The sequence below is a fragment of the Haliaeetus leucocephalus genome, unplaced genomic scaffold (assembly GCF_000737465.1).
Source record: "Haliaeetus leucocephalus isolate CR32 unplaced genomic scaffold, Haliaeetus_leucocephalus-4.0 Scaffold68, whole genome shotgun sequence".
Classification (NCBI taxonomy): domain Eukaryota; kingdom Metazoa; phylum Chordata; class Aves; order Accipitriformes; family Accipitridae; genus Haliaeetus; species Haliaeetus leucocephalus.
In genome coordinates this window covers 1,401,053-1,415,237 of record NW_010972504.1, presented here as the reverse complement: position 1 = coordinate 1,415,237, position 14,185 = coordinate 1,401,053, and the positions used below count along the sequence as shown (strand labels likewise).

Here is a 14,185-nt window from a genome sequence, read left to right as displayed (position 1 = left end):
CACTCTGCTGTCTTTCACTAGCAGTAGCAACAGTAATTTCCTTTTTGTGTTTGAAGTAGCTAAATCAGTCACAAAAAACACTACGGTTAGTTTGCAGTGGGGGGTTACTTGCAACCACAGTATGTGCAATTCTGTTTCGTTCCTTGTTTGGTCATGAATGCTTCCAGAGATAAGATGCAGAACTTCACGGTGGAAAATTCTGGTGCTAATACAGTGATAAGTGTTTGGTTTAGAATTCTGTGTGATAATGACCTGTAGGTATCTACTGTAATCATAAACATGTTCTAAAATCAAAATGAGTGCCAGTGCTCCCATTCACCTAGTCCAATATTTGGAGGTACTCTGAATGAATGTCCTGATTTTAGGAATGAACTGAAAAAACTACTTTCATAACAAAGCTTCAAATAGTGCTGAAAGCATCATCCTGTTCGGTGTGAAAAAGGATGCAGCTGGCAGGAAATGTATCAAAAGCTACAAGAAAACTTAGCTTTAATTGAGCTTGCCAGTAGTAAGTTTAAAATGGTGAAATGGATAAGTTTATTCTAGAGGGTAGGTTTTTTTCTGGATTTTCACAAAAAAATAAGTTGCTTGCTTTTTTCTTTGTGTGTGTGTAACAAGGAAAGTAGTTTTATGTGTATTGTGATAATACACAATATAAGCCCTTTCATTTTCTTTTTATAAGAAACTCCCTGAAGGATTTTGTTATATCTCAAATATCCTAGCTGAGCAAAGCACTTACCTATGTGTAATCTCCTTTCTGTTTTGGGAAGTGATTTATTTAGTAAATAAACTTAAGCAGACTAGGGTGTGCTTATGTGCCTCTTTTATGTGAATTGGTACTACGGTAGGGAAGTGCTCATTTTTAGTGGAGTTAGTAAAATAGCACAGTTTTCTACGCTTTTCAATACAAGAGTTAAGCAAAAAAAGGTGTTCTCTAGAGGTAAGAACCTTACTTAAAAGTAAGCTAACTTAAGCTGAAGCTGACTTATTTTTAGGTCAACAGGTCCTGAGCACAGATGTTTTTCAGTTTCCTGTTTTTTTAATTAAAAACTGAAGTTGCTCAACTTCCATATTTGTGTAACCCCACATTTGAATGACACTTGAGCTTTAACTAGTTTGACAGACGTTCTTTTCACAAAGCAAGCGGTTAATCTGCTGTGCTAACGATTCAGGAGTTGTTCTACCAAGAGGTGGGCAGCAGTTCTATGGAGTGAGGTAAGATGGAGCTGTATCGCTTATTCTTTTATTACTGCAAACAGAGTATGCTTGTTGACTTGGTGTAGGAAACTGGGAGGTTTGAACCGTTTCACTCTTCTGGAATGTGGGCAGTAATTGGCATGTGGTAGAAAAAGACGACAGCAAGAGAGAACAGAATGTTTATTTTCACATTGTTGTCGGCATTACTTCCATGTTCCTCACAGTGTGCCGTTTGCAAGCCGTGTAGTGAGAAATACCAGGGTAGGAATGTTGTAGTAGACTGGTATTTCTGTATCTTTAAGATTCCACCCCCAGATTTGAGAAGAAAGTTACTGTTCCTGCTTTGGTGGAAAAAGTCAGTGTAACTTGAGAAAGAAAAAGGGCCATTTTTTCAAAGCTGCTTCTGATTATGAAGATGTTCATAAAGTTCACTCAGTTCTAGCTACTGCAAAGATAATACTGTGGGTGCTTTTTTAGTTACTAAATATACTCCGTCCTTTTGAAAGAAGGCAACATGTTCATCAAAATGTAGTGAATGCGCATGCGTATGCACAGGAACAAGACATTGGGGACCAGGATTCACGCTGAGTAACTGCTGGTTTGCTGCTGTGGCTTTGTGCCAGCTTGTGCAAGATGTCTGAAAAATTGATAAAAACTAAAGCCTGTGACTTAGAAGAGGGTGACAGGTTTGTTTTGCTCTAGTGTGCACATGTATCTGTATATAAATACAACTTTTTTTTTTTTCCCCTCCTTTTAGCTTCTCTTACTGTTCAGTGGTATTCGGAGAGAATGGGAGGTAGCTCCTCAAAAGCACGTGCAGGTATTTTCTTTAAGGAGTTTTCTTAGATGTAGTATTCTTGACTGATACTGTCCTGACTCAGAAAGGGCTGCTATGGGGGTAGCTTAGCAGGAGATGTATGCATTTGGAAGAACTGCATGGCTGCCAAAGGCTGCTGTGGGACAGTAATAATACAAATAACTAAACTTTTCTGTCTGGTGTTTTGCGCTTTCAGCCCTCTGATAGAGAAATGTTATACTTACTCTAATAGGTGTATGCCTCTACGTAGTTTTTGTTGCTTCTCGTATTACTGGAGAAATTAACACATTTTAAAATCAGTTTTTGTTCCTTTTTTTTTTTTTTTTTTTTCCTTTTGAGTTCCAGTTACACCAACACCCGTTTCCACTACTCTCACTGTACCTACCACTGTATATACCTCTACGGTTGGCTTGGAAGCTTCAGAAGTCAAATGCTGGATTGATAAGTAAATGTTCCGCCTTTATTTCCCGACTTCAAACACAGAGTTCCCTGAGACTACAGACTCCTGCAAGGGAGGAGTTATATGTAGTACATTTTATGTCTTGGGGCTTTCAAAGGTTGCTTAGAATTTCCTAGTCTGTGCACTAGATATTTAATTCATAGTGATGCTTAATGCAGATACACACCTTTTAATCTCATGGGGCTTGGGATAAGTGATGTATTACATTTCATAAAGCTTTGGTGAATTTGAGCATTACTGATTCTTCAACACCTTTGTTAAAACTGGAGATTCTGACACTATTTTCTGTGTATCAACAGCCATGAAATACTCTGCGTATTGCTAGCGTTTACCTCTGGCATCGTCTTGGCTGTTCTGGTTTTTGCAATCATCTGCCTCTTCAGAAAAAGTAAGTGGCAGAGCGGTGGGAATAACAGCAGCATGATGATCCAGACCTGGTGGCAGAGAAGTGCTTAACATCTTGTGCTGTACATCTTATATGGAGGGTGCTAAGTTTCTGTGCTCTTCTTCTTCTGGGCTGCATCTTACAGCACCAGGGCTTCAAAGTAACTTCTACAGATTATGTCTTCCTTGAATAATTAATGTATTGATGGACAGGTCATTCCTGGCAGTAACTCCTCATGAATCATCCCAGGGGCTGTTTTCATGGAAGAATTAATTTTAGCACTGATGAGTTGTGGTGGGTTTTGTTGGTTGTGTTTTGGTTTGGGTTTTTTTGTTGGATTTTTTTTTTTTTTTTTCATCCTAACACTAGCCACACAGGGTTCTCACCAAATTCATCAGTCACTTTCAACGTAGCCACTTCCAACAGGTGAGCAGGGATTTGGGCTACCCTTCTGCTTGGCCTGCCAAACTGCTCACTTTGCAGTGAAGGTCAGTGACAGATTTTACAAGCTACGCCCAAGCCACACACTCTGGTGCTGCTCTGTCTTGAGCCTCTCTTGCACTGCTGTCTCCAAACACGGTGCAGACAGCTGAGACTGGTATCCCTTTCCTTCCTAGAGTGTAAGAGATCCCACCAAAATTTACAAGACCAAGTTTCCTCCCAGACAGTGACTGAGGAATCTAAGAACATCCAGGTAAAGGTCACAAGTATTATTTCTAAGACTTTATGCAGAGACTTCAGATTCTTGATAGAATGGTAAATATTAATTTGGGGGGGAGAAAAGAGGTTTGCTCTTGCAAGACACAAATGTTAGTTGACAGTTCTTTTGACTAAGGAAAAGTGCTTTGTTTTCTGCATCCAAGGCTTCAGCCTGTATTTATAGTAGTCCAAGAAGTTACCTGAGGAGGTACTTGGACAGTAGGAGGAAAGATATTCCTTCTCTGTTATCCCAGGGCTCAAATGCCATACTCACCATGTATTTCAAGGGTGCTGGGACTTAACTAAACCACTAATTAGGCACGTTAGGGGAAAATCTTTCTAAAGGGCAAACATTTCTGTAGTTCTCAGTCATGATATTCTCTGAAGTTTCTAATGCAGAGTTGACCCAGGATCCTGAGCTAGACTAATAAGTGGTCTGATCCAGCATAGCGTTTACTAATTTCCCATGTGCAGGGACAGGCTGTGACTGCTTAGGGAGTGTAGCGTTGAGGACAAATTAAAAGCAGGAAGTTCATGCCTGAGATGTGATGCTTGCATGCTCTCTAATGTTTGTGGGTTCTTTCACATCCCCAGAATGAGGTTGCCTACACCACTCTAGCTTTCCAGCGAAGTCAGATACCAATGGTTGTATGATGGTGAATTTTCTAGTGAAATGAAGACACTTGCACTTTCTGAATATCAAATGCTACCAGAACATTATATCAACGCCTATAGTGCTCTGAGAATGCCAGCACTGCCGTATGTAACATCAGCTCATTTTATAATTATAAGGGGAAACTAATGTCTCCTATTCCGAACTGCTTGCCAATGCTTGTGGACAAATTGCTTTTTATAACCTATTTCCTCATCTGTAGAAATCTCAGTGAGTCCTTACAATGCACTTGTAAAGTTTCCATTTGTGCTTGCTATTGCTTTGAACTACCAAAGAGAATTGGAAAATGGAAATGTTACTCTGCGTTTGTTCATGTCTGTGCCCTTATGTTTCCCTTTTCTGTCACTGACTATAGCATTTTTCTTGTTTTATGATTGCCAAATGCTCTGATTAGTTATTTTCTGCTTATTGAAGTTATGATACGATAATGAAATGTTTGTATGCAAATGTCTGCTTCCTGATTGGGTCACATAAAAGAAGTACACAATCACAGTGTGACAGTCAAAATTTCTGGAAATGTTCATTCATGTGTTATTACCCATAGTGTTCCAAATATATTGTAAAAAGTTGAAAGTCCTCCCCTTTCCATAAACTGGGGAATAAGCTACCACTATTGACTTAGTCTTAGCACCCACAGAGAAGCTTCTCTGCCTGTTCCTGTGCCCACAGATGGGAGGTTTGTTGTCCGAGTAAGTACAGTGATCTCCATCGGTTGTCCAGTGCTTCTCGGGCAAGGCTGAATCGGAGCAAAGTTTCCTGCCACCTTGTTTCTGGTCGCCAGAGAGTGTCAGATTCTTGCAGGTATTTCTCTTTTCTGAAAATGCAGATGTTGTGTCCATGCTATTGTAAACACCTCTCTAGAGGAATCTTTTAGGCAGGACAAGTGCCTCGGGTCCTACAGCCTCCTGTGTGCTGCAGCTGAAGACAGCAAGTCTGAGAGGCTTCCAATGAGTGAGACTGGATGTGCCGCCTGATGACAGCACGAAGCCACGGCTGGACAGCTGGATTTATCTCAGCTTAGATGTGGTGCATTTGGTGTCTTTCCAACAAGCAGTTAGCAGAGCAGTGGCTCTACCTCTGCCAGCTCTGTTGAGTTGTCCTGCCTCTGTGACTGCAGAAGCTGGTGGAAGTCTGGGGGACCACTGAAAAGCAGGTGCATGACACCATTACGTTCTGAAATCTGGCTTGAGAGGGGTTGTGCAGAAGGCTGCTGACTGTTTTACAGGGTCAGGAGTAGAACTTGAGCTCTTTGTTTTGCTATTATCTGCTCTCATCTCAGTCACAGCAGTTTCTTCAAGCACTATTTAATAGAGAAAATACCATATTACTTATATTACTCCTCAAAATGTGCAGCTGCTGAGAAGTTCATGAAGGATGATTGTGGTTGGTGCACAATTTTTTGTTTGTTTGTTTAATAACAATGTTACTCTGCTGCCTGACAGCAACTGAGAAATAAGAAGGTCTGAAAATTCAGTGGGCTTGCAGAAATGTTACTTCACCATACCAACAAGAATGCTCCCTTCCTGCATTAGATACTGTCAGATTAGATCCTGTGTTAGAAGTGCATGAAAACGTGACTCACCGCAGCCTTTCCCCCCTGCCCCAGTGTTAGAGGATTTTCAGTCATGGGTTTCTCTAGTTTTGCTTCATTAACAACTCAGAGTTGGGCCACCACTGCAGTGAATGGCAAGCTTCCAAAAATTTCTCAGTCTTATATACCTTTTACCACCCATTATCCCAGTCCAAAGACTTTGTAATTTTCCAGTTGATCTCCATCCCCATGTCGTTATCATTCATCAATTTATCTCATCAATTCTTGTGTCCCAGTTCTTCTGAAGTTAGTGGTCGTAGGCAGAAGGTCTTGGGTCACCACAATCACTTATCTTCTTACACATCAAAGATCACCTTTGAATTTCTGAAAATCACTCAGGCTATTCTGTTAATTTATCTTGTTCTAAAGTTAATCACTTACTCCCATGTCTTAGGTCTAAGATGTATGATCCTTCTGTTGATTCAGCTTGACTGGGTTTTTAGCCAGCCATGGTGGGGGCTACACATACGACAAATAAGCAGCTTATGCATATTGTTTTGTAAGCACCTGCGTTCTATTAATCACATCTAAAGCAATCTCTAATCATTAGTTATACGTCTGATACGAATAGTCTTAGAAATAACGCGGCTTAAGGCCTAGTTCCCTTTATACCCAGACCAGCTAAGATGTCAGGTTTTTCATGTAGACGTTTCCTCACCGTGAATTGTACTGAGACTTAGCACAACCATTTCATGTACTTTGTGGAACATTGCCAACCGCAGCACAGCACTTTTATGTGCCTACCTAGAGAGCTGAGTGTCGTACAGCCCTTGGAGCTGGAGGGTGACAGAGAACCTCCATTTGTTGTGTGGCTGCTAATGAGTCCCAGACTCATCCCAGAGCACCCGCCTCTCCTTTTCCCATGCCAAGAGCTCTGTATAGTCATACACAGGTTTTAATGGTGGCCATCAGGCAACTCTTTGTTTTATAGACAGCTAGAGGAATTTGGGACAACTGCACCTGCTAATCAGAATAGAGGAGGGGTCGCGTGTCCTCTGTTTCGCCATTCTGGCTCTCCCATTTTCACTGTTTCAGTAGGTTTCTGCTAGAGGTGTCTGTACTTGTGGTCTCCCTAAAGACAAGCTTTCACAGCAGGAGTTTGCAAGGAAGTTGCCTGGGTATGGGAAAGTCCAGTACAAATTGTCCAACCCTGGGAGGGTGGACAGAAATGGCTCATGGGTCAAACGGTGCTTTGAAGGATGCATGGACAGTAGTGGCCCGTGATATTCCCTGGCATTTTGGAATTGACATCTGGTTGCAGTGTTAAAAGGATGGATTATTAGAGCTACAGCAATGATGTTGATGTGACTGTCAGGCTGCATTTCCCTCAGCCAGCAATAAGTCAGCTCTCCCAGGAGAGCTAAAATCTTTTGCTCTCCCTGGGTGATATTTGTATACGTGTGGACTGTTAGTATGCTCCTTCACCCATCTTTGCATCTAGTTTAAGCGTTGTTCAGCCTGTCTGATCTCTGCCTGGGTCTGAAGCCACAACTATTTCCAGAGTAACTGCTGGAAGTGAGAACCAGCAACCTAGACCTGCATGAGCATTTTCCAGCCAGCACCACCAGTGACAGAAGCCAGGTGATGAACCTTCTCCCTCAGCAGGGCAGTTCCTCCTCTGGTCACCTTATGGAGAGTGGCTGGGCCCAGCTGTGGTGAGCATCTTGCTTCATCACTAAAAGGTGAGCTGTTGCCTGGAGTTCCCTCTCGGGGGGCTGAGCAGGGTCAGTCAGCTTGCTGAGACTGCTTTCCTTTGCAGCCGCCTTTCAGAAGGCAGGATGGCTTCCCCTGCTCTCCGTCTGCTGTTTCTGTTCTTTCTCCATATACTTACGCCTTGTTCTCTTGGAGTTTGTCAGGCAGCTTGCTAGGCAAGCTTGGTGCTGGTGTTGTTCCCTCTTTTCTCAATTTCTCAAAAATACATAGGCGAAGTTTGCTGTGCGTCATTCTAATGAATAATTTTCTGCTCTTTAGGCGGGACCTGTTTTTCTGCTGAAAGCAATCAGTTCTATCAACTGATAATGAAAGATCATGTAGCAAAATTCTGATGTACTTATGCAGTGACTTCCTTTGCTGGCCTGTTTATTAATAGAGTTGAGTGTGTAATGGGCAGAGCTTTGGCCTGTGACAGGGGTTACATCAGATAATAAATTGAGATGTCTGATCTCAGTTAAAGGAACAGACGCCAACACTTTCTGAGATAAATAACAGAATGATGCCCTCCCTTTTCTGGGTTTTTCTAGGCCACTTTAGTTATTTAAAGATGGAAAAAAAAAGAGCCTGACCTTTAACGACCTATTTTCAGCTTGACCCATGTTCCCTAAAAACAGGCCGTGTGAACTGTGGTGTAATATTTACTTCAATTTCTGTTGCCATCCTAGTCGAGACACCAACTAAAACAGTGTGGAGATTTCATGCAGGCTGCTTTTTTTGATTGTCATGGGAGACAAGCAGGCTGAATTAATATAAAATCCCTCTAATATTTATTATTATTCATGAAAACATGACAACACTGCAGCACAAGTTGACCAGACTCAAATTTAGTCTAAATTGACAGAGAAAACAAAGGGTATAGGAATAGTCTGTGAGGACATGCCTGGATTGCAAGCTGCTCCATTACCAACAACAAAGAACAGTGGACCCAACCAATCCTTATGTAAAAAAAGCAAACAACACTGGACAAAATTTCTCTTAAGTATCTGTTCTGTATTTTGAAACGATTTAGTACAAAGACGTATATAGACACATATTTACATAAACCTTTACAGTAGTCTTCAGGTCTGTAACAGGTTGTTACAAAGAACAACTGTTCTTCAGGTTTACAGAGGAGACTTGCAGCAAATTACATTTGAATCAGGTCTTAGGAAAACAATTTGTGATTGTAGGGAGAATTAAGCATGGGAATATGCTGTGCAGGAAGAATCCCCCAAATGGATGCTTTTTAGTAACAAATAAGGAAAAGGCATCCTTTATGATTTGGGGATAGTCGATTCTATCCTTGGTCAGGTAACTGGGGGAGGAGGGAAGAACTTAAAGATATCATTAGTTGATTTTTTGACAGTTATCTCTTCCTGGCATGCTCCCCTGTACCCAGCATATCTCATTAATGAAGAGCTTCAGTGTGTTCGGCAGTTCAGCTTTTGCCTGGTGCTCTATATCTGAGGCCAATTTTGCAGGCTTCTGGGGTGAGCATTGCCTTGATTTAAAAGCAATGGAAGCCTCCCACTGACAGGATCTCCCTCAAAGAAGAAGGTCACCAAAGGCCAGCTTCTGGCCTTTCAGCTGAGATGGTCAGCAGCGGGACTATCAGCGGCGGATGAGGGTAGTTTCACAATGCAGGTCATCTGCAGGTGGAGGTGTCGCAGGAGATGCTATAGTTTTATTGCACAGGTGCTACTGGACAAAACCAAAAAAGTCAGGGCAAGTCTGGCTGTGTGTAAGCAAAGGGCCTATAACTGGGCAAAAAGTGAAATCAAAATTGTAACAAAGACTTCTCAGTTTTGAGTTGAAGCTAGAAGTGAACAAGCACTGGTTTTTACCAGCTGATCATGGATCCAAGCTGGGGAACTAGGAGCAAAATGTCTGCCTTGGTAACAGTGCTTTGGGTTGCTGCTCTACCAAATAATGTTCAAGCCAATAAATAAAAACGGGAATGTCCTGTTAAATGAAGATGCTTGCCTGGAAGATCTGGGCTTGGTACAGCAACCATCAAGCAGAGTTCTCTGGGGTACAATAATGCAGAAGATCATAAGTGATCCTTTGGGGCTTAATGTCAAATGTGCATCAGATTGAGTAAGAGGAGCTTGCCCTTGCTATAGAACAGTTTCTGCAAGAGCGGGAGTAAATTAAACAGAACACACATTTTCCCCTGAGTTTCTTAACAAATCAAAGTGGTTTATCAATGGTCTGGTATATACTGTCAGGTCAACATTTGTTCTTTATTTATGACTGTTGGTCTGTTTGCTCTGTAAGAACTGCGTCTGGTTTTTTGCACAGGATATAGGTCCTTAAAATTAAAAGGTACGTGTTTTTGAACTTCTTTATCTTGCAGGCATAGACAATGGGGTTCATGGCAGAATTGGCATGGGATAACAGGATTCCCAAGTACATCAAATACGGGGGGATGTGACACTCAGGGTAAAAATAGGAAACGGAGTTTATAATGCACAGAGGCAACCACGATATTGCAAACAGGAAGAGAACAAGTGCTAGAGATTTGGCTGTCTTGAACTCCTGTCCATAAAAAGCTCCTGCCCCTCTCAGGTTGGTTGTACCTTGACTTAGCTTTGTCCGGATGATGTAAAAGATCTCAACATACAGAGCACACATGATGAGCAGAGGGACAAGGGTCCATGTGAAGAAGCCAAAATATACCATGTAATCCATCCTCATCACAGAGGTAAATCGACACCTGAAAAAGTCAGAGTTTCTTGGTTCTGTCTTGTTCCATCCAAACATGGGGACTAATCCTACCAGCAGGGACACAGACCAGCACAAACACAGTGCCCACCAAACTCTTCTCTCTGTAGTGATTATTTTATATCTGTTGGGGAACAAAACCAGGTTGTGTTAAACAAGTGTTTAAAATAGCTAAGGATGGTTTCAAGAACTCGCATGTTCAAATACTACAGGTTTATTGTCACAAAGCGGAGCGTTAACTTTTTTTTTAGGGGGAAACCAAATCTTGTTTTGAGACAGGCCCTAACTCTTCATTTGTAACAGTTAGTTTGCAGCACCCGTAAGAAGAACCATGTTTAACTTCCCCCCTTTATAATTGGCTGTTTTCAGCTGTTTCATTTCTTATTTCATTATGATCTTAGTTCTCCTCTTGCCTAGATACTGCTTTTCTACTATTAGCAGTCCTATATTATTTCTCAGCTTCCTTGGGTGTACCTTACTCTTTACATTTGGTTTATGCCATTTGTAGGACCAAACTGTTGTTTCATTCTTCAATTTTATAGGTCCTTTCCCCATAAAAAAAAAAAAGACTTCTTTCATGCTTGAGGTTATGTTTTGCATTTCTAGCTTACATACTTTTCCATTCAAATACAAAAAGTGAATGACTTCTTAAGTAGCACTTAATAAGTCTGTTACTTCTTTTGTATTTTCAGCAAACACTAAAAGGAACTGTATTTAAAAGACTAGTCTCAGAAACCCAAAGAAATCTATAGTACTCTCAGCACCTTGTGCAATTAACAAAATATCTGAAGAATTCAGCTGTTTGACTACAGACTCATCCTGTGGCCAAATTCTGATCAGCAATAACACCGAGCTGTTGGCCCCACCTGAATCCCACCAGGGTCTGTTTGTGCTGCATTATTAACTGCCGGGACTGGGTCCTGCTGTACAAAGTTTGTCTTGGGTGGGCTTTTAGGCACAGGTATTTTCTCCATGTGCAAGCAAGCGTTTAGAGTAACTATTTGTTAGAAAAGGGCCAAGTTAAGGAGGAGAGAGGAGGTGGCACCCATGGGGCAGAGGCTGGGCGTGGGAAAGCTGGCAGGAGCGGGGCGAGCGGAGGGCCCCACGGTGGTCCAGCACTCACCTAGTTGGCAGCTTCACTCGCAGGTACCTGTCAATCGCGATGGCCAGGAGGGAGAGGATGGACGCGTTAGTGAAAACCACCATCAGGCAGCACATAAATAGGCAGGTGTAGAAGTGGATGCTGATGCCCAGACTCACCACAATGGCCAGGGGCATGACGAGGATCCCCACCGCAATGTCTGCCAGTGCCAGGGAAACGATGAAGTACAGAGTCGTGTTCTGAAATGTCGAGTTCAGCTTCACCACCCATATGACCAGGATGTTACCCAATGTGGCAAACAGAGCAACCAAGCACTCGGTACCGATGTAAATCCCATCCAGGCTGCTCAGTGCCAGGCTGCCGTTTGGCATGGCAAGTTGCTGGAGATGCTCCCACCCTTGCTTGAGCTGCAGAAGGGAGCATGGGCATTGATGACCGTGTGTGGGATTAGTCCTCAGCGTCTGCTGCTCAGTTGCTCCAGTGACTCTCCAGTGTTCAAGCCCCTTCCAGTGTTTCACGTCCTCAGCACTCGGGCAGCAAATCGGCTGTTGCCTTTCCACAGAGCTGCAAATACCTTAGGATCCAGGAGCTGCTCCCCCCTCTGGACACATCTGCTGAAGCTCACAGCATCTCTTCAGCAGCCTGGTATCAGTAAAGTACTTTGGAAGGCTATTTTGAAGGGAAAAAAAATTGAAAAGCTTCCACAAGCCTGCTTACCAGCAACCTATAAACAAATACTTTAACTGCTGCTTCTTCCAAGCCACAGTGTGAGAAGTGGGAGAACTGTAACCAGAGTTGTCTGTGAAGTTGCCACTTATCAATCTAGATAATCACCCTGCAGTCACTATAGGAAATGAGGCGAGTTCAGGGGATGTTAGAAGAGTGTTTTGTTAAATTCCAGTGCTTGATTTAATTCAGAGTATACCATTTCAGTTAGGGCCCTGAGGTGGCTGCAAAACACTCTTAGACCTTTCTCAGTCTGACAAGAACACTTGTAATGCAGGTGACGTTTTCAGTGAGAGCCCTCATTTCTGCTAGAAATCAGTGATGGCAAAACAAGTCACGTTCAGAGAGTGGCATGCTTTCCTATGCTTTGTTTATGGGAGATGGAGAAACCGAGGAAAGGTGTGGGAAGTGATGGGAAGTGGCAGGGAGAGGGTGTGAAAGCTGTGATCTGTTTGCTGCAGGTGAGCCCGGCAGTGCATGGTGCCTTGCTCCTTGACGTGGGTCTGCAGGGAAAGAGCTGCTCCCATTTCAGATGAAACTGAGAAGAGATGCAAGCATGTGAGCTCGTGTCAGCCTGTGAGTCGCAGGGTGACCTGGCTCTTGGGCAAATAGAAATGCCCGCTCTCCAGGAATGAGCATAAAGCAAGTAAACGATTAGGTGGATGGTGCCGTATTAGTGTGATGAAGCCTTAAGCAAACATGGGGAGTACTCAGTTTCCCAGACACCGAGTCCTCCATCTCTTCTACCCAGCTTTCTGGTAAAACTGAGGATGGGGAAGTGAAATCAGCCCTGCGAGGAGACAGAGCCAGAAATAAATGAGACTTCTTTATTCTCTGTTGTCAGAAGAGTTGGACAAATTCCTCTTCCTTGAAATTGATGTAAGTGCTTTTTGCTCCGTGACTACCTGGCATTTTGGTAGAATTACTGCTGGGAAAATGGTGAGCTCTCTATAGACAGTCCCAGTCTGCAACTGCACTTGGCTGTGCTGGTTTTCTGATCAAATCTGACACTGGATATCTGTGGGTGCCGGAGATAAATCCCAGGAGTGGCATGTGAAGGTCACAGCCGGGGTGTATGCTAGGCTTCTGCAAGCTGAATGAGCTACTTCTCTGGAAGTACCTGGGCAGCTGGCACTCCGCAGCTTTGAGCGGACGTGGGGAAAGTCTGTGTCTTCCTGGCTGCCGGCCACACTTGGGTAAGAGTGCTGCCCGCTTCCTGTGCTCGCTGTGCATCTCCTCTCGTGACCTCAGCTGCCAGCTTCCTTTTTCTGTCACCTGCTCCTGTGGCTGCAGACAAATGCCTCTTGCAGAGACAGCTACTGCAAAGCTGAGTTATAGGGGATTTAGTAGGGCCCACCCTCCTCTGCTGCCCTGCGCCTGCTGTAAATGGAGCGCCTGAGAACAAGAACTTGGTACGGCGTGGGACCTTAGGGGAGCAGCTTGTATAAAAGAGTCAAAACAAAATATTTCTCCCTCCATTTGCCTTTTGCTCACCCAAAATCCAGCTGAGTGTCTTCACATTTGCCCTCCCCACCCCTTCTTTGTGGCGGGGAAATGGACTAGATCACTCAAGGTCCTTTGACCGTGTTTTCTCTGATGCTACATACTGCGTGTAGTATAGACTGAGCAGGCTTTAAAGCAGCTCAAGAGCAATCTAGTTGCAATGCTGTAGAGCTGTGCATTGGCTAATTCACCCTACTAGGCAGTACAGAGCACCCAGCTGGGAAGGAGAGGGTGTGTTTGGAGTTAAAATAGACTAGCAAAATTACCACATGCAACAGGTAACCCCTGTGGTTTGTTCATAGTGTGATGCTGCCACTATAAAAAGTTGACTCATCCACAAAAGCATGCATAAATGTGCTGAAACCTCAAGAGGATAGAAAGATGTTACAGGATGTGTTGTAGAGGATCTGATAAATGGATCTTCCTGGACAATTTGCTCCACTCATCTTTAAAGAGTTGTGTATGCAGATTGGAAAGTGTGCAAAATTCTGAGTGAGGGACTTAATTTAAGGCAGATCAGGGAGGAGCTGGCTTCTGACCTGGCTGTTGGAGGGGGAAAAAAGAATTCAGTGCAGCATTTCTTAATTTTGGATGTAAACAGCCTCAGATATCCAAA

General features: G+C 43.2%; 1 protein-coding gene across 1 annotated transcript; it reads right to left on the bottom strand.

Annotated features, from left to right (window-relative positions):
* Positions 1-9,693: 9,693 nt before the first annotated feature.
* LOC104838909 (adenosine receptor A3-like) lies at positions 9,694-11,814 on the bottom strand. The gene is made up of 2 exons (XM_010578950.1): positions 11,362-11,814; positions 9,694-10,362 (listed from the first exon to the last, which is right to left on the bottom strand). Exons 1-2 carry the CDS (start codon positions 11,709-11,711, stop codon positions 9,762-9,764), a joined length of 951 nt encoding a protein of 316 aa, XP_010577252.1. The 5' UTR covers positions 11,712-11,814; the 3' UTR covers positions 9,694-9,761.
* Between the last annotated feature and the right edge of the window lie 2,371 nt (positions 11,815-14,185).

Excerpts from the sequence above, each read along its gene's own strand:
- LOC104838909 (XM_010578950.1), bottom strand. The coding sequence starts at position 11,711 with ATGCCAAACGGCAGCCTGGCACTGAGCAGCCTGGATGGGATTTACATC. Across the intron at positions 10,363-11,361 it reads CGAGTGAAGCTGCCAACTAG|ATATAAAATAATCACTACAG; the intron begins GTGAGTGCTGGA and ends GTTCCCCAACAG.